The 21,707-nt window shown below is 39.9% G+C and overlaps 7 protein-coding genes across 7 annotated transcripts; 2 read left to right on the plus strand and 5 right to left on the minus strand.

The window, feature by feature from the left end:
• Positions 1-1,486: 1,486 nt before the first annotated feature.
• Positions 1,487-2,504, plus strand: MELLADRAFT_89945 (uncharacterized protein; the record flags this gene model as incomplete). Its single annotated transcript, XM_007412956.1, has 3 exons — positions 1,487-2,283; positions 2,346-2,409; positions 2,463-2,504. 3 exons carry the CDS (start codon positions 1,487-1,489, stop codon positions 2,502-2,504), a joined length of 903 nt encoding a protein of 300 aa, XP_007413018.1.
• Positions 2,505-2,684: 180 nt separating this feature from the next.
• Positions 2,685-5,747, minus strand: MELLADRAFT_109060 (uncharacterized protein; the record flags this gene model as incomplete). The annotated part of the gene is made up of 8 exons (XM_007413104.1): positions 2,685-3,044; positions 3,099-3,155; positions 3,551-3,701; positions 3,762-4,034; positions 4,095-4,648; positions 4,673-4,801; positions 4,878-5,384; positions 5,457-5,747. The coding sequence occupies 8 exons, from the start codon at positions 5,745-5,747 to the stop codon at positions 2,685-2,687; spliced, it is 2,322 nt and encodes a 773-aa protein (XP_007413166.1).
• Positions 5,748-6,302: 555 nt separating this feature from the next.
• On the minus strand, positions 6,303-7,646 carry MELLADRAFT_72530 (uncharacterized protein; the record flags this gene model as incomplete). Its single annotated transcript, XM_007413103.1, has 4 exons — positions 6,303-6,479; positions 6,517-7,293; positions 7,368-7,453; positions 7,516-7,646. The coding sequence occupies 2 exons, from the start codon at positions 7,401-7,403 to the stop codon at positions 6,646-6,648; spliced, it is 684 nt and encodes a 227-aa protein (XP_007413165.1).
• Positions 7,647-9,367: 1,721 nt separating this feature from the next.
• Positions 9,368-12,180, minus strand: MELLADRAFT_123570 (lipase; the record flags this gene model as incomplete). Its single annotated transcript, XM_007413102.1, has 14 exons — positions 9,368-9,636; positions 9,719-9,809; positions 9,890-10,059; positions 10,138-10,236; positions 10,318-10,439; positions 10,503-10,617; positions 10,678-10,782; positions 10,857-10,914; positions 10,990-11,198; positions 11,268-11,325; positions 11,420-11,566; positions 11,633-11,710; positions 11,777-11,859; positions 11,925-12,180. 14 exons carry the CDS (start codon positions 12,178-12,180, stop codon positions 9,368-9,370), a joined length of 1,860 nt encoding a protein of 619 aa, XP_007413164.1.
• An 838-nt stretch (positions 12,181-13,018) lies between these two features.
• MELLADRAFT_89949 (uncharacterized protein) lies at positions 13,019-14,981 on the minus strand (the record flags this gene model as incomplete). The annotated part of the gene is made up of 9 exons (XM_007413101.1): positions 13,019-13,078; positions 13,128-13,239; positions 13,359-13,530; positions 13,609-13,728; positions 13,796-13,818; positions 13,884-14,111; positions 14,189-14,655; positions 14,716-14,873; positions 14,945-14,981. The coding sequence occupies 9 exons, from the start codon at positions 14,979-14,981 to the stop codon at positions 13,019-13,021; spliced, it is 1,377 nt and encodes a 458-aa protein (XP_007413163.1).
• Positions 14,982-17,232: 2,251 nt separating this feature from the next.
• Positions 17,233-19,011, plus strand: MELLADRAFT_89950 (lipase; the record flags this gene model as incomplete). The annotated part of the gene is made up of 4 exons (XM_007412957.1): positions 17,233-17,841; positions 17,942-18,088; positions 18,162-18,648; positions 18,719-19,011. 4 exons carry the CDS (start codon positions 17,233-17,235, stop codon positions 19,009-19,011), a joined length of 1,536 nt encoding a protein of 511 aa, XP_007413019.1.
• Positions 19,012-19,612: 601 nt separating this feature from the next.
• On the minus strand, positions 19,613-21,533 carry MELLADRAFT_65404 (uncharacterized protein; the record flags this gene model as incomplete). The annotated part of the gene is made up of 5 exons (XM_007413100.1): positions 19,613-19,696; positions 19,819-20,137; positions 20,257-20,455; positions 20,518-20,591; positions 20,692-21,533. The coding sequence occupies 5 exons, from the start codon at positions 21,531-21,533 to the stop codon at positions 19,613-19,615; spliced, it is 1,518 nt and encodes a 505-aa protein (XP_007413162.1).
• Between the last annotated feature and the right edge of the window lie 174 nt (positions 21,534-21,707).

Genomic DNA, 21,707 nt, shown 5'->3' on the forward strand with positions numbered 1-21,707 from the left:
GTGATAGACACTTAATACTTAATGACTGGTTGTAAAGCTTTCGAAATCTCAGGACTCTCAGGACTATCCAGAGCACTTCAAAAGATGCGCATGGTCTAGAGCTATCGAATGAGCCTAGCCCGAGGTCCGAGGCTTTGCTACTTTTGGCGTAAAATGGAAAGGCGCAAAAAAAATTTGGGCCTCCGAGGCCTGATTCCGACATTCAATTTTGAGCCATTTTTGGCCGTTACATCCAATTATCTCTGGAACCATAGGTGCTATGAGGTTGAAAGCTAGCTTAAATGAAAGCCCTCCTTCTCACGCACATTTTGCGCTACTGTAGGTGCTGTGATAAGGTGATTTAGTACCCTAAAACCCCGCCAACAAAATGTCGGAATTTACATTACATACCTCTATAGGCGCATTCCTGGGTCCTGTACAGAGCCCCGAAATTTTTCTACATAATGAGTTATTCAAAAAGATGTATTTTTCTCAATGGTTTCGTGATCGTTTGATTGCGAAGGTCATTGATGAAGCACATATGATCTATCGATGGGGTATGGTTGAAAGTGGGAAAAGGGGTAACCCGTGGATGAAAAGTATACATGACACAGGCATCTTCCGTCCCTCATACGGAAAGATGGGGTTGCGATTGTCAGCGACTGACAGAGTTCCGATCCTTATGATGTCGGCTACCTGTCCACCAAGGCACCGCGATTTGATCTATGCGAACCTGAAGATCATGAAAGATGACATTGATTTTATTGAAGGTGAACTAGCTCGACCTGAGGTCACTATTCTACGATTACCCATGGAAAAGTCAAAATCATCACTCCTTGATCTCTCAAGTCACTTTGCACCGAAGACAGAAGTGCCTGATAGTCAAGTACCACCAACTCTGATTTATACTAATACAAGAAAAAAAACCATGACTGCTTTGAAAGTACTCAATCGTGCACGCGGAGTTCCAAAAGGCGAATACAACGCAAAAAGCACCTTTGGTCGCAGATTTCATTCGAACACCGGACCTACCGACAAGACTGCTAATATTGCCGACTACGCCAATTCAATCTATCCTATCATCACATGTACTTTGGCTCTGGGCCTTGGTCAAAACTGGACCAGGGTGCGTCAAGTGTTTCAAATGGGGAGAGCAGACGCTTCTGCGGTTTCCCAAATTCTTGGGTGTTGCGGACGTAATGGTAATCCTGGTCTTGCTGTGTTCTACGTTGAAAAGCATCAACAAAAAGGAAAGAATTGTGTATCTGATTTTGAGGGTTTGACAGAATTTTCCGATGATGATCTTATGGATGGTTTAGCTGTGACTCCTGTCTGTTTGCGAATTGCCTTCAAGTTATCAAGCTTGTACGTTCTTTCATAATTCTAGTGCATATGACAAATAACACTGTTCTGATCTATGTAAATGCTATCAAGATTAGGACGGATTCCGATGAGAGAAGACGAGGACATCTATGTAGCAGAGAAAAAGCATCAAGAAGAAGCTGGGATGCCTGCATGCCGGTGCTCTAACTGTGAACCGGAAGCATCCAAACTTTTGGCTGCCAATATGAAGTGGCTTACTCTCAGTAATTTCGAAGCTGGCCTGAAAAATCCAGATATTCTTGCAAAATTGGGACGTCAGCACTCAAACAACGATGAACTAAACAAAAATGAAGAGGCACATGATGATTTAGATCCCGACGCACCTATCATCAATCCTAAACCCAATGGACCTCCTCTTTGCCGGGTGGAATTAATGCAGTTGGTCGAGAATCTAACTTTAACAATCAAAGAGCATCATCGAGTTTTGATGGATGATGAAGACCGACTGAAGGCATCTGATTATATTGACGATAACGACATTTGGCGGGTATTAAATAAGATTTACACAATTGAAACTTATGAAGATGTATACGAGATCCTTGGATGCGATATTTTACCAGGTGGAGTTGCTAAAATAGTTGATTGTATTAATGAGTGGAAGTCGGGTGATGCAGGTAGTCAAGCTTTGAGCAATTTGCGTGCAAGAGAGGCTGCGACTAGGTTGATACAGGCGGAGACACTGGCTAGACTGCAGAAACAACACGAAGAGCGAGAAGCGAAGGCTCGAGAAAGCCGAATTCTGATTGAAAATAAAAGGAAACAAAACACCATCGATCGCCTTGCAGAAACAGAAGCAAAAAGACAACGTAAAGAAGAAAGTCTGAAACGGAGGACAGCCGCAACAAAGGCGAAGTCCGATCAAGTAGCAAAACGTGCTGCTAATTCACGAATGATTGCTGCCCTCGCTTCAGGCAAATCAATGTGGGCTTTGAATATTTCCTGAATGCTGAGATTCATGCTGACTTGCTTGGTTGATTACATAGGGAGGAAGTCGAAGTAGCAGAAGAAAGAATTAGGCGTGAAAATTCTGATCAAGAGAACAAAGTTGTAAGTGATCAATCAAACATCCCATGATTTATTAAGTTTCAACAAGTTTGCAGGCTTGTCCGAATGCAAATACAGTCGTGTCTCAATCAGACTAGTCAATTTATACTTTATAATTTATATTTCATTCAAATAATATTTATCATTTTACTGCCCAACATATATATCATCACATGTATCGCATTTATCAACAAGTAAAAAAAACTTTGGTTACACGCATTGTATTTAGAATTATTCTTTATATGTATCATAAATATAAATAATCAACTTATTTAACCTCATACTGATCCGTCAGAGCTACTGTCACAATCTTGATCATCACTGCTATCACAATCTTCACTACCACTAAGATCTTCTCCAGCACGTTCTTGAACATGCAAACCACCAGCTTTGGGCCAATGGAACCTACCCAGTTTCTTCTCACGAGCCAAAAGGCGCAGTTTGGCGAGTCCTAATGCATACATATCTTTCGGGCTACCACCTCTTATCGTTGAACCTGGTGTACAAGCTGCGATGTTGTGCTGATGAGCCATTCGAAGGAAGTTCCTCATTGTACAGTGATCAATGTTGTTTTGATGTGACTGATACACATCATTGAGACCTGAGCGACCCTTGAGGCGATGTAGAAATTCACGTAGCTATACAAGATTTATCAATTTTGGTTTCAACCAAATACCAAGAAAGCCACTCACCAGCGGAACATTGATTGAATAAAGGTCTCTGAGTCGCTTGATGGAAGTGCCGGCCCCCTTTGTAAGAAAAAAGGATGTAAGAAAAGGAATCGGGCTCAAATGAAACGATCAAGAGGTAATTTGATACTGACCACATTATTATAGAAGAACTTTAGCCAAAAATTCTGCACCTCGAGGAAGAAGTCTTTGGCAAAAAAATGCCCAGCTCGCCCACTTGGACAGACCAATAAGTTGCATTTGATAATTTCTGCCACTTTGTCCGGTAAAGTTTTGTTGAGTAAAACAATGAGGCGAGGGAGGTAATTTGAATAGTGCTTCAAACGGTTCATTCCATTAGCCATGACACCCCATTGTTTCCACATTCGGATCATGCGGCCAACATCACCAGCCGACATTGCTCGAGAGGCTTCAATAACAGTTGCAAAATCATGCAATCGGAGAAGGAATCGGACAAGCTCTTCATCACATTGTTCTTCGGCGTGAGGAATAGCTTTGGGACCAAAATACTGATCATATCTCGCATCAATGACATCCTTCATCCTTTCAGGCGTCATTTTCACTCGGTCCTTTACTACAGTCTCAACGTTCAGTTTCATTACTCGCCTGTGAAAATGTCAGCAAACACAAGTTGAATAGTATGAAGCGGTAGATCCGAAAACTTACTGGATACACAAGGTGATTGAACCTTCATGGAGTCGCTCCATTGATCGGATCATGGCAGTAAAGTCCTTTTTACTCGTGGGTTTTTCAAATCGGCCGGCTAGAGCTTCGATCCCTCGCCAAGCACCCATATCTTTGACATCGAGATGGCTACCCCAGTGCTCTAGTAGAATAGCCTGAGAAATATTCCACATAACGTGAGCTGCACCGAGTATCATGATCAAGTGTTGAAAGCTCTCAGCAGGAGCCGAGCATGGATCTCTTTCATCAACAACGCTTGAGACAATTCAGGCAGTACCCAAGTCACCTTCCCAGACTTGGGCTCGGCTGGCGTACTTCTCCTTTGATAAACCGGTTTGATGTAAGACCTCATTGTATAACTCGCCTACGCCTGCAGTTGAGTTATCAGACGCTGACATCATTTTCAGCATCATGATGTCAGGTTTTTCCGTGGGAAGTGGAGTGACTGAAGGTGTATCTCGGTACGGGATATTTTTACTTTCTATCGGTTCAGCTACATATTTAACTAAGACATGTGAGATTTGAGATTTCAAGGTCAAATTCCAATCCTTGATTTCGGTTGGTGTTGGCGTAACATCGGTGATATCGATAGGTTTCCCCTTGGCTAGTCTCAGTATGGTGTTTAACTGCTCGGCTGTGAAAGTGTCGTGGTCGGAAGAGATTCCATTGGGTATCTTTGGGCGATGTATGTAACCCCAGGAGCCGTTACACATGGTACTTTCCTTCTGTACGGTAGGTGTGTGAACATGTTCTTGAAAGTCGATATTGTCCAGAGTAATGAAAGGAGCTAACCAATGCTCCTCCCCCATCACATCGACCAGTTTCTTTTTCAACTCCTGTCCTAAGTGTTCCAAGGCATGGATGGCTGTCTTTCGATTGACTTAGAGGCCCACGTATTGAAGGTACGCATTAACTCGTTCGGATACACCACACGCGAGCATTGTGAGACCATTCTCCACCTGGAGGGCGTTCACTCGACGATTACATACATTGGCTACCATGGAACAGATTGTTCGAGTCACCTGAAACAGATTTAATCTCAAAAATCAGTTTGTATTCTGCTGAATTTCGCTGTCAAGATTAAAATGTAGTACTAACTGAAGTACTTCGATTCTTGATATTTTGTGCTTGATCTTTTGACTTCCGAAAGACATAGCCATCCCAGCTCTGTACATATTCGTTGTCCTCACCCAAAGTTGATCCTCCAAGACCAGAAACTTCTGGATCTTCAACTGGTCTGACTTCGAAGTCGCCTGATAACTCATCATCTGAGTCTAAAGTATTGAAATCTCGATCAATAGCAGGTTGAGTGTTGGTTGATTGACTGGATAAATTGATATTTGAAGATGTATTGGAATTTTGGGATGCATTTGGTTTACGTTGTGAGTTTTGTAGATCCGCTGCCTGTACTTGTGCCTTTAGATTATGGTCAAATATTGATTGAATTAGACTATAAAGGAAAGGCATTGATTGCTCAAGGATGTTGTCTCGTGTGTGTACCTCGGCGTAATCGAACATCAAAGGTGTCACCTTTGAGGCGTTGATATAGAAACCTTTTGGAACACTACCAGATGGTGGTTGTTGTTTTCTAGCCACCATGATCGCCTAAAAATTCACGTTGATAAACAGAAATGTTAGAAATATGTGGGAATTATCTAGCTTTATGAGATTACTAACCTGTGATAAAACCCAATCTTCCCAGAACTCTCGACCGGCCTTGCTCTCCAGAACGGTATCTCGGATTACGGTAAGCAAACGGCCGGTCGACTCCAGACCAACACCCGTACCCCACCTCCTTCTAGATTTCACAATTGCCAGATTGGTTGAGGATAACCAAGCTTCGATAAAGCTTTTGGGATGAAGATGGTTTTTGCCGATGCACGTTAAAATCCGATGTAAAGCTTTGAAAGAAACCGGTGTTGAACCTGGACCAGAAGAGTTGGCTCCATGGTTGAGACTTTGAGCCATTATTGATAAATTTGTGGTGACATCAAGTTCAAGGAGATTTAAAATAAAAAAACAAAGGTTTGACTTGACGTTGATCAGACGTACACACTTATGTCCGGATTTTTTGACAACAGAATAAAAATCATTAAGTGCTATTGTCAAAATACAGTCCTTTCTGCCTGCACATCAAATTTCGAATTTAAAAACTTCTTGTATTTCTTGAGGAAGGTAGGAGTGAGATATGGAAAAACTGAATAGACAGTTTTGAAGGGAATGGTCACAAGTAGCTCCAGTTGAAATGGGCACGGGGGTTTGTTGAGACGAAGCGGGTTCAATTGCGGTTTGAAAAAACCTCTCCGCCAAACTCAATTTGAAAACCCCCTGTCGAGCCACCAAGACCGGCTTATAATTCATAAGTCCCTCTCCCAGACACCCGAGCTTGTGAGGAAAAAGTGTCTGGGTCTCAGAGGGACTTAGTTAAGTTAGGAAAAGTATTCTGTCTGAGCAGTGAGCAGGGGGCACACGGGGCCACGGCCCCACTTAGAGAAGCTTGCTTCAGTCAGGAAAGTGACAAATACAATCATCAAAAGTAATCATTTTTGATATGAAAATGCAAAAGACGTATCATTGGGTCTCATGAATGATAAAAAAGAAATTTAATTTGAAAATCAGATGACTTGATGAAAATACACTGCACATACTTGAAGAAGAGCGAATTGAAAAGTATCCAAGTAAGGAAAGATATACAACAAAATAACTCACATGAAACTTTTTGAACGAAATCAAAGATCTTAATCAATATACAAGAAGACGTACCCAAGTGAGCCTTCAAAAGATAGGCAAATCAGTTCAAGGATAATAAAGGATTTATAACAAGAAACGCAAAAGAAAGTTGATTAAAAGAGAAAGATAAAAAGCCCTAGATATCTTCATGTAACAACAAGTCATCAAAAAAGGTAGGTAAGTTCTTTAACCATTCTAAGACAAAAGTTCTATGACAGAATATCAAAGGATGAAAATTTTCATCAAATTTTTTGAGCGTCGCTTGAGTGATAGGGTTGAATTGCTCTTCTTGTTCAACTTCCTCATCGTCAAATTGGAAATCCTCATCAACAATAGTGTCAAACGTCGAAGCATGACTAGATAATGAAATTACTGAACGACCGGTTTCTGCCATCCAGCTTTTATCTTTCAATTGTTTCGACGGGGTTGAAGTAGGTGTCGTTGTGTTTTGAACGGATCGAGTGATGGAATTGTTTGGTTTGAAATTTTGTCCATCCTGCGACTTGCCGATTTGTTTTGATGGGCTTAAAGAACTGAGAGAGTATTTCGCCCGCCAAGCTTGACCTATAGCAGCTAACTGTTGCGCTTGTATGGCCAGGAGTTTTTCTAGAGCGTCTGATGTAGCTCGACTTCTTGTGATGGTGTTTATAGAGGCGTAGCTTGGGTTTTGGTTTGGGGATCGGACATTCAAGGGTTGATGATCCGAAGGATCCGATGATTCGGAGGGATCAGCTAAGGATCTTGCATCATAGGGAGTGAATTCTCCGTCTTGGGGGTCGATGAGCTACATTGAGGCAAGGACAAATTCGAGTAAAGAGATTGATAAACGGCAGTCAAGAAGAGGAAAGTATCACTTACGAAATTTGGGAGAGGTAGTTCAAAGATGGTGGCCATGTTTGATTAGATTGTGATTGGGTGGTTACGTTGAATGAAGTATGGAAGATCTATTAAAACGTTGTGATATTAGTGAGCTTGAAATGGAAGCATGAAGGGAGATAGAACTCACTTTATGAAGTGTTTAGAATAAGTTCAGATGGTCGAAATGATTTGCGAAGAATTTAAGTTTTGGGGGATACTGGAGATAGTGGATATAGTTTGAGAGGGAGTTAACGAAATGGATGAGGAATTGTGATGATGATGAGGCTTAAATATCAAATAAAGCAATATTCTTCCAAAATTGTGCAGATTGAGTTGATAAGCAATCCCGTTCCTTGTACCTTAAAAAAGTCAAAGCTTAATCATGCACGAATTACTCGGGACTGATTAATTAATTTGTTGGTTTATTGAATTTGGGTGACAAAATGGTCTGGTTCAGATTTGACCATAGTTTGGTTTTTTGGTTGAGCAATTATCAATTATTGACTGGATTGGCTCTATGATATTCATTGTCCTTTTAGGCTTATCCTTTTTCTTCACATTCCGGAAGTTCTTATTGATAGAAGTGTTGAAATCAAGTTTAATAATGTGCAAATTGTCCAGAATCTCGAAACAGCATTAAACATCCTGATTCACATTCACATTTCGTCCAATACATGTTATTATATCACTTCTTGGCTGTGCTCAAAGAGCAATGTTGTGGATTAAGTGATTATCAGTCAGAGTAAAATGCTAGATTGATTTTTAAGATTCGCAAAATTTGACTTTTTGTAAATCTCGTGGTTTCCTCCAAATGTAATTAATCAGGTAATCTTCGTCTCATCAAGCATATCTTAAGTTCCGGCCTAATCACGCTGGAAGGAATTCGGATTATACTGTGTGGGTAAAAACTTGGAGGATTTGAGGGATGTTTTCGTATTTTTTGGGCGGGAATGGGGCACAGGAACCAAAGTTAAGTTACCAAAACACTTTACATGTGATGCTGAGAGTAAACATGCGTATGTAGGCCTATCTGTTGAACGATCGCCACAAGCGCGCAGTTAAGGATGCTCAAGGATTGTGTTAGTGTATGTGATGCGGCCGCGCAAGAGGGACTTTGTTAAGTTGAAACAATTGATCAAGGCATCATCATCTGATTAACAATGAACTTTGATCATCAAGGGTGACATGAAAGGTCCAGCGACAAGGACGGTCAAAAATATCCATTTGCTCATTCATCTTCATCTGATGTTGATGACGATAATATGATTGTTCTTGGTTTGGTTCATCAGGACGGCCTGACATATGTATGCAATTTAAACTGATATCATCATGACGTTGCATTTGCCGTACTTAAGGAGCTGTTAAGCTTAAATTAGCCTAGTCAGATCAAATCAAAAGATTACCCCCATTGTCACATATGTGCATTTATGGATCTTTCTTGAAATTAATGCCGGACCCGAAGATACTTAGTACTTGAAGATTGCACCACTTCAGTCAGTTGAGGAAAGCAAACTAGGCTGGCTATTGGCTGGGACACGTGAAATGCCAAGCAAAACAAGGCGCTGAAGAAAAAGGTCTTGCTACTAAATTTCACTTCTTCGATCTTTTGCCGCATCCATCCCGAGGTTTGGATGCCATGATTATTGAGATTATGGTACTCGAAGTTGAGGCTTAAAATTATACGTTGTCTGCATTCCCAATTCGCCAAAAGTTTTAATCTTGACATGTATGTCTGAAGCCGGGTGGATTTGCCTCGGTCTATGTCTGATCCAGCAAAGTCTTCCGTATTCACTTTTTGTGCAAAAGAAAAACAAGTATGTTGTATGTATTTAATCAAATTGACAGCTTAGATGACAAGTTGCGGCCTTTTGAATATTTACACCTATATTCTACAAAAATACAATAAATTATTATAGGCTTTTGATGATGCGTGAATAAGGGTGAATAAGATGACGTTTATACAAGCAAGATTTAAACATTTTTTTCAAAAATATATATCTTTAGACTGGTATCATAGCTAAAGAAGTAGAATGATCATTAAGGTATTGAATAGCTTCCTGTCGATAAGTATCAGTAGTAGTACCTTCAGAACCAAAGACCCCGACTTGTAACATCAATCGGTCTTTACCATAGTTAGGCCATTCTGGTAGGCCTGGGACATTAGGGTTCATGGTGTTTGCAAATGCGATCCATCTAGATTGATAATCGGTTGTTCTTGGTCCTGGTAGCCATCCAAAGACATTGGGAACGTCTGTACCGTGAAAAGCACCTGTAGTGTGGTAAATTCTACATTTAGTGTTTTCTCCTAAGGTGGGGAGGGTTTCGAAAGAGTACATGGACGTTTCACTTACCTAAGTACGGTACAGCCTTGTAACCTTTGTCTATGTAGCTCCAGACAGGCATGTTTGCTTGAGTACCCACCAAGAACTTTCGCCTTGGAGCCTGAAAGGAAGATTTTTTTAAAGAAAAGTTTGTTAGGAGAACATCTCATCTCGAGAGGATATGTGGTCACAATGTCGCACCTGAAATTGAGCATCACCCAAGATAGATGCCATTTGTTTGAACACTGGTGTCAGAATGTTTGCAATACCTGTCCCATAAGGCGACCCGGCTGCAGGGTCTCCTGGATACAATCTCAAGATATTGTCGATATCCTGTCGGGAGGCGCGCGAAAAGAAGGTAGAAGAGAGGTCTGACCGACATTAAGATGGTCATAGGTGGGTCAATATATTGGTTCATGCGCCTTTCTCGATACAGATTTTGCACGTACATTGGCGTAGTCGGCCACTCGTGATCAGAGGAATCAATCCAACACTGAGGACTGTGCCTTCATCATCTTGGTCACCTGATATGATGGGGATCCTAGGGTCTTTTTGAACGAATCGTATGGTAGGATTTGTCAGATGATACTTCAATGGTTCAAGTGACGTGAATCAAGTTAATTGCTTACAGGCGCCCTTGGCTAGCGAGCCGTCTAAGGTGTCTGTAACGAACTCTCCATCAATTCTCGGAGACCAACGGAAGGGTATTCCATCGATTTCCGCGAATCCATTAATGCGCGACATGGCTCGGCTGTAGACATCAATAGGTAAGATTTGCGCTCAAGTTGATGATAAAGTAAAACTTGGTACGCACTAAAAAGTGTTAAAGTCGATATCTCTCAGACATTGTAAGGTGTCGGATTGACCGTCGCAACCGGCATAGCGAGCCAACTCATTGTAATCACCTTGGCCACCCCCTTCAGCAAAAGCTGGAGGCAATTGGAAAGTTAGGCTAGCAAACGAAAAACTTGTAAGGATCTAGTACTGACTTTCTACCGGTGCTGCAGTACCACTTTCACAAATAGCCGCACGAAACAAGCCCTCGTGATTGCCATTGAAAGCCATGAGCTGATGCGAAACAGAGATGGCACCCGCTAAGTTGATGAATATAAGATTGCCGGGGATTAGCAATGCATGATTTGTGGTCCGTGAGAACCTCGATGCTTACCAGATTCTCCGAAAAGTGTCACTTGGGATGGGTCACCTCCAAATTGACCAATGTATTTCTTTTACATTCGGGATGATGGCAAGGTATTGATCAGCTACCAAATCAAAAAGCCTTGAAAGAGTGAAGGACATACCTGTACCCATTTCAAAGCAAGCCGTTGGTCTTTCAAACCAAGATTTCCAATCCCTGCCTGGCCAACCTCTCTTCCTCCTAGAAATCCAAAAGCGTTGACACGGTAGTTCATTGCTACATATATGATAGGGGTTTGTTTCTCCATGCTTGCCAAGACCAATGCCGATCCATCATACTCGTTAGTTGCGCCAAACTCCGCCGCGCCACCATCTAAAGACATTGTATGTGAGTACTCTGCGCAAAGTGCGGTAATGAGATGCTTTTGGAATGCAAACTCACAGATGTAGACCATGACTGGAAGGTTGGCCCCTGCAGTGATATCTTTCGGTCGACGCACCTATGGAGAAAAAAATTATTTACTAAGTTTCGAAGAGGTGTTTTGAAGAAACTACATGTTTTTCCAATGGACACGCATTTGAGAATGGACTTACATCCAATGTCAGGCAGTCCTCTTGACCCACGGCGATTGGTCCGATCAAAGGTGTAAACTGATTGATCAGCTCAGCTTCTGTCAAAAGTCTCTCGAGCAATCGATTCCCGGTTGGTGGAAATTTTTGCGGACAAGCAGGAGGTAAAATCTGACATCACGAAGAACGAAAACCTTAGCTAAAAATTAAACTTGAAGAGAAAATTGTTAATCTTACCGTTGCGTCGTAGTTGGCGTAATGGCTGAGTGGTGGTATAGGGTTTGTTAACCTTCTCTGACCGATAGGAGGTTCCGCCTGTCCACATGGATGCAACGTGAGTATCCCAACATATGACGGAGATGATGAAGACAGAGTGCTCACATATGGTATCCCAGTGAAGCTTTCTACGTCTCCATTGGTTCCCCCGATGAAATTTCCGTAATCAAGTTGTACATCAGGACCAGCTGTTTGGGTAATAAACTGAGATCAGTGAAAAAATACAAGTTTCAAGAGATTGAAATGCACCAACATGTCGAAGCTCTCTGTGTAGTGTCCGCTTGACCATCAGTGCCGGTGTCTGAATTAGGGAAAAGTGTGCCATCTAACAGATCTCCCAAATTCAAGTCGCGCCTTTGCACAGTGGGTGAGGTGCGGTTCAGAGGTGTTATATTGATGGCCGATGTGTTAGTATTTGCATGGCTTTCTACGTGCAAGTTTCTAGAAATAGAGACGGCATTGACTGTGGTTGTCACGAATAAAATGAGGGTCGAAAGGTGGGTGTGCATGATATTATTGTATGATTGAGTTAGGGAAAAGAAAGTGTGCGGCGCCGATTTATTGACAAAGATATTGCAAATGAATGAAGCAATCGGTATAAGTGTGGATTGAGGCGCCTGCGAAGGGAGGGAATCACCCTGACAGTCTCTTATATGGTGCTCGTGGTATGCTAGTCTAGATCTAGAGAGCGGGAGGCATCAACTCGGAGGGATAGCATACACTACCCCTCGATACCGGACCAGCCAACTATCAAGCTGAGCATAACGAGGTAAATGATTGAATGTGGAGGACAAGTTGAAGTTCGCTGTCACGAGAATCTCAGTGCTCCTGCAATCAGGACGACCAGATCAGCCGCCTAAAATTCATAGAGGCAGTCACGGGTCGAGACATGACGCTCACCCAAACTCAACTATGGCCCTTCTCGCTTTAGCCGCGAGTTTTCTTTGGCCGCGAGTGGCGGCGAAAGCGAGGTTTGACTTCGTTAAGTTCGACGCTGGCCATGCATCAACAAGGACGTTCACCATTGACATTCAAATCAACGAACATGCTTGGATGAGTTGTCAAATCGCACTACATATCTGCATCAGTCATCGCATGACCGAAATAGATGGGATCTTCCTCGCAACCTTGAAACCCAGGCTAACCCAGAAGTAGTTGCTCTGACAGATATCGTCAACTCGGTCACCTCAAGTAGCTCAAGTCCTCTCATCTGTGAGGACATCCGGTTTGAAATATACTGCTCTATCCTCCAAATTTTCCAAATTTCTCGCGGCTACTACAGGCGGTAGACACGCCAGAAGGGAATAAATTTTTATGACCATATGTTGATACTAGGCAGCTAAAGCACTATAACATACAATCTTCCAACTTTTCTTTATAATCCGTACAATCCTCCATCATCTTTCCCTATCTTCATTTAATGACCATTTTTTTGTATATCACTTTATAAACTTACCTCTTTGAAGTAGCTTTTACCTAATCTACCAGAAAAGTTCTTATCACAAAGACCTAGTTCTTGTAACAGAATTTGAGTAGCAACATGCTTAGAGAAGCATCTTGCCAATGTCCTAACAGAAAAAAACGATATGTAGAAAGGTAAGTTTGTGCCCCAAAAGTGACCGGATGTAAAATAAGCATCCCTCAAAATAAGACTTTAAAGGTTAAAGAGCAAAAAAATGGATCTCACAGATTTCCACACATCACCCAGAAAGCTGGATGTCCTGATAGTCGCCATACTCCTGGAAGTTCACCTTGAGAATCAGCACCCCAAATCGGTCCAAGCTTCTCTGAAACTTGAGGCCCGAGAATAGACCTTATCGTGTCATGGAAAGAACTGTAACCAGTGGCACAGACGACCACTAAAATGATATTAAAGTGACATGTTAAAGAGTATCATATATTCTTCTGAGCCACTCGAACATGAAAAAAAAGCTTACAGTCTGCCTCAATCTCCTCACCATCCGCAAATTTCACACCGTGTGGTGTAAGTTCTTCTACTTCTACGCCTTGTTTCAGTTGAATCTTACGTTCTGCAAGAAGTGCAGAACATCCGACATCTGATGTGCGATTTCAAAGCAAGAATCAGTGCATTAGACACACAAGCACGTAGACTTTAGTTCTCACCAATGTAGTATCCACCCCCTTTCCTAAATCGAAGATGAAGCATGTCATCTAACAATTACATTAGAGAGATCATATGTATAAAGCTGACCTAAAAAACTTCATCAATAGTCCTGCCGGACATGGATCTAACTTAAAGCCCACGTTCTTGAGAGATTCTAGAAGCGAATGATCAAGTCTTGTGGTTTCTTCTGTAGCTTTCGTATGTATCTTTTCAAGTAAATTGAGTGGAAGAGAAGTAAAACCAAGATCTGCGTCCTGAATAGCCGGACCATCTTCTTCGTATGATCCCTTTAAAAGTCCCTTGAGTCCATGCTCACTACACAAAAGTGTCCATCAATATTCATCCGAATTATTGAAATAGAATCATACGTCAGGATTTGGGTTTGAGATTACCTTGACATCACATAAGTATTGGAACGTTGAACCATTGTGACTGAAGCAGCCCCATTGACCCAAAGCTCAGCAGCAATGTCATGAGCAGAATTACAGGCTCCAATAACCACCGCATGTTTCCCTTTCCACTCTTCCCCGGTATTAAAAGCACTAGAATGAACCAGAGTTCCAGTAAAAGAGTCCATTGGAAAGTTATCTGGCCAACGTGGTGCACCATTCAATCCTGTAGCCATCACAAGGAAGCGTGGATGAAGTGTTCTTGAACCTGTTGGTCGGATCACTTCTACTGACCACGTTCCAGTGGTGGGATCATAGCTAGAGGAGCCTTGTTGAACAGTAGACTCGTTCCAAATCGAAAGTTCCATCGCTTCGGCATAATATTCAAACCAACCAGCCAATTTATCTTTGGGCATATAAATTGGCCAATTATCAGGGTAAGACATATACGGGAAATGGTCTGCCCATATCTATAAAACGAAAGTGTCAAGGAACGAGAGAATTGATCTAGATCTATCTTGATGACTTACAGGATCATGTAAACAGAGTGAATGATACCTTTTTCGCCATGAATCTCCTGTTCGTTGATTCTTATCCACAATCAGCGTACTCAAGCCGAGCAACTTCAAACGCGCTGCTAACATCAAACCACTCTGACCCGCGCCAATGATCATAACCGTTGGTTGAGCTGCATTTGATAATAAGAACAATATTAGCGCGGATTTCAAAGTGAGATCTTAGTAAGAAATTCAAAAAGACCTGATATTCCAAAACACTCGATTTCCTCCTGACGCATCTCTAGCCAATTTTGAGTAGCTTTTTCATAAGAATGTGTTGAGCCTGTTGGACGACGGTTTTTGATCTTTTCTTCATGTCCTTTGACTTCCCATAACTGAGTCTGATAGACATCATGGATCCAAATCAGTCTCATCTACCTTGAAAGAAAAGTAAGTAAACATGAAAGACTCAACGAAGAACGTGAAAGCTTTTAGATGATCAGTTTCCTGATATATATCTGAAGTAGAAGGTAATCTTAAACGAATCATTCCTGATCCTCTATAAAGATCAGTTTCGAATTTAATAAAACCCTCCAAAACGTTCACATCAGGTAAAAGTTGAACTCGTTTGATCATGTCAGGTCGATCGAGACTCAAGTTTTGAAGGGAAGGAAGTTTGAGTTGTAAAAGATTAATGTAAGGTTTTATTTTATCTTTCTTCAAAGAGTTAAAGTCGAAATCAAGTATGAGGATCTAAGAATACGAATCACTTCTTCTTTAATCAGTCTTGGTTCTTTTTTTGAAAATGTAGAGCAGAGTCAAGAACACTCAACATCTCGCCAGTAACCGTCGTCATCGAACAAATCGACCAAGAGATCCACATCTCCAGTATCGAATGCAGTTTGCGCACGCGCTAACCAATCGTTCAACAAGTTTTGGAATCCATGGTTTTCTGGTTGAGTATGAGGGCCCGAAGGATAGTCATCTTTCAAATTATCAAAAACAGTCATCTTTTATATGATCTGTGACGAATGATAAAGGATCAAAATGATAAAATAGGAAATTAATTGTATCAGGTAATCAACGATAAAGGTAAAGGTCAACTTGTTCTAAGTAATCAATTTGACTTTAAGCTAACCAAATTCTCAGACTCTATCATCGATGACCTTCTCTCAATGAAACAACCCTCAATTATATACATTTCTTGTGCAGTGCCAAAGACTAAGAAAGAAAGTAAATTCAAACAAAAAAAAGCAAATCAAATCGATTCTTTCCAAGCAAACTCAATCTTAACTCTACAAAATATGATTCACATCCCGTTCATTAAGTCTTGAGCCGAAGTACCGAAGAGCCGAAGGATTCGATTCAATCGGCTTGAAACCATCGATACTTCGAACCGCTCATTCCATCGCTTTACGGTTACCCCACCTTGATTCAAGAAAGACTACTTGGCAAAGAATCGGTCATTACGATTCGAGCTTATTTTCGATATCACAGTGAAATTCTAATACAAGACGTTCTCTAGAAAGTTATCATTCAGAAGACCATATGAAAATCTCAATCTTAAAGAATCTTGTGTAAGGTATATAAAATTGATTCCATGCTGAAAAGGTCAATCCATTTGTTTGTTTGCTTGGCGAGAGATAGATAACACTTTGTAGATACATACTTGATGTAGATTTGTTCAAAGATTTTGTTAGATTTTGTTATTGAAGACACACAATCTCAAGATATTTAATCATGTATATTTACTTCGATTGAGAGATTTTGGTTTTTATACGAAAAATGGGGATATCACGGTGATCAACCATGAATCCGATCCAAACAATCAAAAGAAAGTATGTGTAAGAAACCGGAAAACTTACTCAACTGACAAAATTTGATCGTCTTTGAATGTGATGGTGAGTTGAATTGAATCAAGAATAAGATTATGTAGCAAGGGAACAACAGGAAAAAGCGGCATGGATCTTATCTTGACTGATCCCGTGAGAAAGAGAGAGACCTTTGGGCCACGATTTCGAAAGCTCATGTTAAGAGCTTTTGGGAAGGTTGTCTAATTAATGCAATTAAGAAACATGAGGTTATAACTTTGAATGGACAGCTTCAACCAAGAGGAGAATTCAAAATTTCTTCATAGACATCAATTTCTCTCAAAATGATGGATCCACCACACCAAACATAAGTTTCTAATAAACCAATCAGATAAGACTTTAAAAGTTTTTTATAAAGTTGATTCTGTGAGGCTACTAGTACATACCACCTTTTGATTAAATCGCAAAATGTTGACTTGAATTTCTCAATAAGACCTTCAACACCAAATCAAAGATTTCGGTGTAAAGTTGAATGTTGATCGAGCCGGGGCCGGATGTTGGTCGACTTTGGTCAGGCTTCGCTCTCACCAGGGTTCGTTCACGTTGGACTCAATTCAAATTTAATTTTTCGACGCATACAGTTCGATCCAGTTGAGGGGTACAATTCAATCAACTTCTCTCTTCACTCTGACTCAAATCATCAAAACCATCAATCCCCTCTTTCATCATCCAAAAACCGATGTCAAGGATGAAAACCAAATCACCTCAAGTTTGTTTACTAACTCTTCTCAGTTTTCTATCACCACAAGTATATGGATTTCAAGTACCATTTCTTTGGACAAATCCATCAAGATCCACCACAAATTCTCAAGGATCATTAAATTTTCAAATCCAACATGCTATACATATAGGTACACATCGGTATCCTGGATTACATTTACAAAGAAAATTTAATAAAGAAGACCGGGAGGAGATCGATCTACGTAGTCTTTCAACATCATCATCATCAAACCCTTCTTCACCTAATCTTTATTCATCAACCCATCAACTCATATCAAAAAAAGGTATTATTTGGTCACATAATTCTACATGGGATCAATGGAATTCAGTAAGACGTCAAAACATTTTAATGGATAGATCTAGAAGAGGTTCAAAGAATGCAACTCAATCACTTCAGACATTGGATGCGGAAAACAAGTTGATGGAAATCGATTGGAAAGGTTTAGAAATCGATTTACCTGATCTTACTAACCTTCAAACGTTAATTTCACTAGCTAAAATGACAAATAATGCTTATACGATTCCGAATGATGATAGATGGACTGATCCTGGAAAGAAATGGAATGTGGTCTGTATCATAATCATCTCTTTTTTCCTTTCTAATTCTTCTTTTCACTTATATTCGTCATCTTTTAACTTGAAACACTTTTTTGGTGTTACTTTTATAGTCTGATTCGTTTGGATGGGAAGAAGATGGATTACGTGGTCATGTGTTTGCTACACCTGATCATAAATCGGTGGTGATCTCTATCAAAGGTACATCAGCTGGTGTACTAGGAAACGGAGGTTCAACCGGAGCCAACGATAAATTAAACGTAAGTCTTTTCACAAATCGTGATATACTAAACCAATTCATCATCTGATCTCCTTCTTATCTGATTCATATAGGATAACTTACTTTTCTCATGTTGTTGTGCTCGAGTTAGTTGGAGTTGGTCAACCGTTTGCGATTGTTATTCAGGTCCATATCAATGTCGACAACAATGTGTCGAAAAAGCTTTAATAGACAAATCAGTATACTTTTCAGCTGCAGTAGATATCTATAATGATGTGGTGACCATGTATCCACATGCAAGGATATGGTTAGCAGGTCATAGTTTAGGTGCAGCTTTGGCTAGTTTATTAGGTCTTACCTTTGGTGTACCTGTGGTGGGATTCGAAAGTCCGGGTGATCTTTTACCGGCTCGTCGACTTCATCTTCCTTTACCTCCTGGTGCTAGTTTCGGTCAAGGAAAAGAAATGAGTGCAGTCACTCATGTCTTTCATACAGCTGATCCGATTGCCATGGGAACTTGTAATGGAGTGATTAGTACTTGTTCAGTGGCTGGATATGCAATGGAATCAAGATGTCATGTTGGAAAATCTATTATCTATGGTGAGTGATATCTTTCTTGGTCTGCGATCTTTAAAATACATTCTATTCACACCTTTTCTTTTCTTGAAAGATACGGTTGGAAAACTTAATTGGGCAGTCGATATCCGAACTCATTCGATCAAAACTGTCATTGAAAACATCTTAATACCAGATTGGGATCCCACTCCACCTACTTGTCAAAACAAATCGATCTTTGCTTTACGTTGGCCATGGGGTAAACATGAGAATGGTACAGAACCATGTGAAGGAAATAAACCTAAGAATTCAATACCTGAAGCAAGTGTACAAGAATGTGAAGAAGGTGATTGTTTTAAGTGGGAATTCAAAGATGATTGGGATGATGAAGCTTCTCTTGATTGTTAAACCAATCGTGTTTTTATCAGAACCTGTTGTATTCATCAAAGGAATTTTACAATTTATTAGTTTTCTTTTCTCGATTTCAATTTGCAATCTTGTTGTATAACATCCTGTTCTTTTTTCTTATCGCTTTATCTATCTCGTCATCCTGTTTTTTTTGTCCCGAGTCAATTTATCCGGTCTCGCTTTTTAATGAGTAATGTATATCTGTTTACTTGTGTATGGATATCAACCTCATGTACTACGTTTTGGAATTAATATGATGTACGAGAGCAACGTTCACCTCATTGAGGTTCCGTCCACAGATCGATCCCCTGGATCAATACAAATACTACGCGCCTCTAGAAAATCTATACTCGGTGAATAATAGTATCCGGGTCTAGAAAGATATAGATGATATTAATTATAACAATACCAAAGGAAGTGAATATAGTGCTATCAGAAAGCAAGTGATACAATAAGATATTACATTTTTTTAGTATAGATCCGAGTAGATAAGATATATTGTAGATGGCAATAAGTAAGTACCCAGGAGTTTTAGAATTCAAAAATTAATAAATGAAGTTTTTCTTGAGGATTTGTCATATGATCAATTATAATCTTCAAGTTATTCTACTCGAGTAGAAGTAATAATTCTACGATTCATGCTTTCTTCTTTACTTAATGCAGGTCCTTCATCAATACACAAAATCTAAAAGTATCGAACCAGATAAGAAACCACAAGATCATTAAATAAAGAAAGGAAAATTAAACCCATCATACTCAATCAAATATAAAGTGTTTTTTTCTTTTTTTTCAAATAGAAACACTTACTTGATATTGTTCATGTTTACTAAGCGTATTAATACAAACTCTAAAAGGAGCAAGAAGTTGATCATGACGTTGGAAATCATATGGAGTTGTAATCTGAAGTGCAAAGCCTTCTTTTTTGAATTTCTTAGTAGGTGGATAAGCAGCAGCTGCAGTAGGACCTTCAGATTCGCATTTTCGAATTAATTCTAATTCTAATCCGATTTGGTTCGTGCTTGATGGAGACGAACGGTTTTTGTTTTGTAGTTTGATTGACACTTCTCTTTGTGGTTGTGGTTGGATCATTTGACATGAAGCTGATTTAAGAGAAGCAGGTACTGTTCTGTAACAAACAAGAAGGAATCGTCATCAATGTTTTTCTTAAAGTTGATAGGTGACATAGCTTTCAAAATTACTTCAACAAGATTGAAAGAAGACAAATTGAGTGATACAACAACTTACTTAGCAGGATCATAAATCAACAAATTCTCACGTCCTTTAGAATCCATCTCAAATCCTACCACTGTTTGACTATGACCCGAATGTTGAAGATATAATGGTAATTTATTGGTGAGCTTGATCGCGTTTCCCTTACTAGACATGATCTCTTGAAAAACATTATGATTTTCATTCCCGGCAAATTCCCTACCATGAAAGTATTCTAAAAAGTATTTTAAATCAGCGATTAAGAGTCCCGAATCAATTGAGGTTTGGATTTCTTACCTCGAATCCAAGAAGTTAAACCAATATGAGTCCCTTTGGGTCCAGTAGGCCTCGGAAAGTCAATAATTCGTGCTCTGAAAATACAAGACCGCGTATCATCCAATTCAGTGAGTTGAAGGCAAAACTCTTCAGAAGAAAAGAAAAACTTTGACGACGAAGATCAAAAGGACGAACCTGATGCCTAAACTAGTAAACACAACATAAGCTTCAGTGGTACCTATCCACTTTTTCTTTCCAACCAATTTCTGAGAAAATTGACGAGCTCCTTCTGGATCGAAACCTAAATTCCAAGCTTTCTCAATAATAACTTGACAAGTTTGAATACTAGGAATATCAACTACTTCATCATTAATATAATTTTTAGGAGGCGTATGTGGATAATAAGATTGACTTGGAGAAGCTGGTGGATTTAAATCAGATTGAGATGATAATAAGGATTGATAATCTTTAACATGTCGTACGGCTGAAAGTAACATTTGAATGTTTCGATAACCACAACCCCAAGTTGAATCACCTACACCAAGTTTAGTAAGAGATGAAGTCGAACGAATATGTAAAACGTTTGCAGTACAAAGAGTTGCAAATCGAATCGCTCCATCATTACAAGAAGTGGTTAGTAATCTAAAGAGATGAGTTCTTAAATATGGAATCCCAATCGGTTTAGAATTTCCATTTTCTTTAGTACAATTACTATTCCACATATGATGAGTACTGGTCGTTGTCCAAGAAGAAGGTTGAAGTTCAAGTGCATCATCACCATAACCTAATTCATCATGAAGTGGCATGGGTTCTTGAAGTAAACCTTCTGAATCAGTTATAGGTTCATCTAATAGATCAGATAAGATTTCATCATGTAGACATTCTGAAATATGAGCTTCTTTATCGATGGTTTCATCCCATAGAGCTGCACAAACTGGACAACAATCTAAATTAGAAAGTTGAGATGGTTTGGTCATAGGTGCTAGAACAGGTGGTTGAGATGATTTGAATGGTCGGTAAATGTAAAGCTCATCCATTGTTTTTTTGTAAAGATTATAATAAGGAAAACTATTTGAGAATTGATGATGAAGACAGGAAAGAACATCAGAAAGAGGTTTTTGTGGAAATCAAATCAGATCATCAAATAGTTATCTAGTGTAAATGGTCAACAGAACATTTCTTGTACATCAATGACGACATTCATCAAAAGA

Source organism: Melampsora larici-populina, assembly GCF_000204055.1.
Source record: "Melampsora larici-populina 98AG31 unplaced genomic scaffold MELLAscaffold_34, whole genome shotgun sequence".
NCBI lineage: Eukaryota > Fungi > Basidiomycota > Pucciniomycetes > Pucciniales > Melampsoraceae > Melampsora > Melampsora laricis-populina.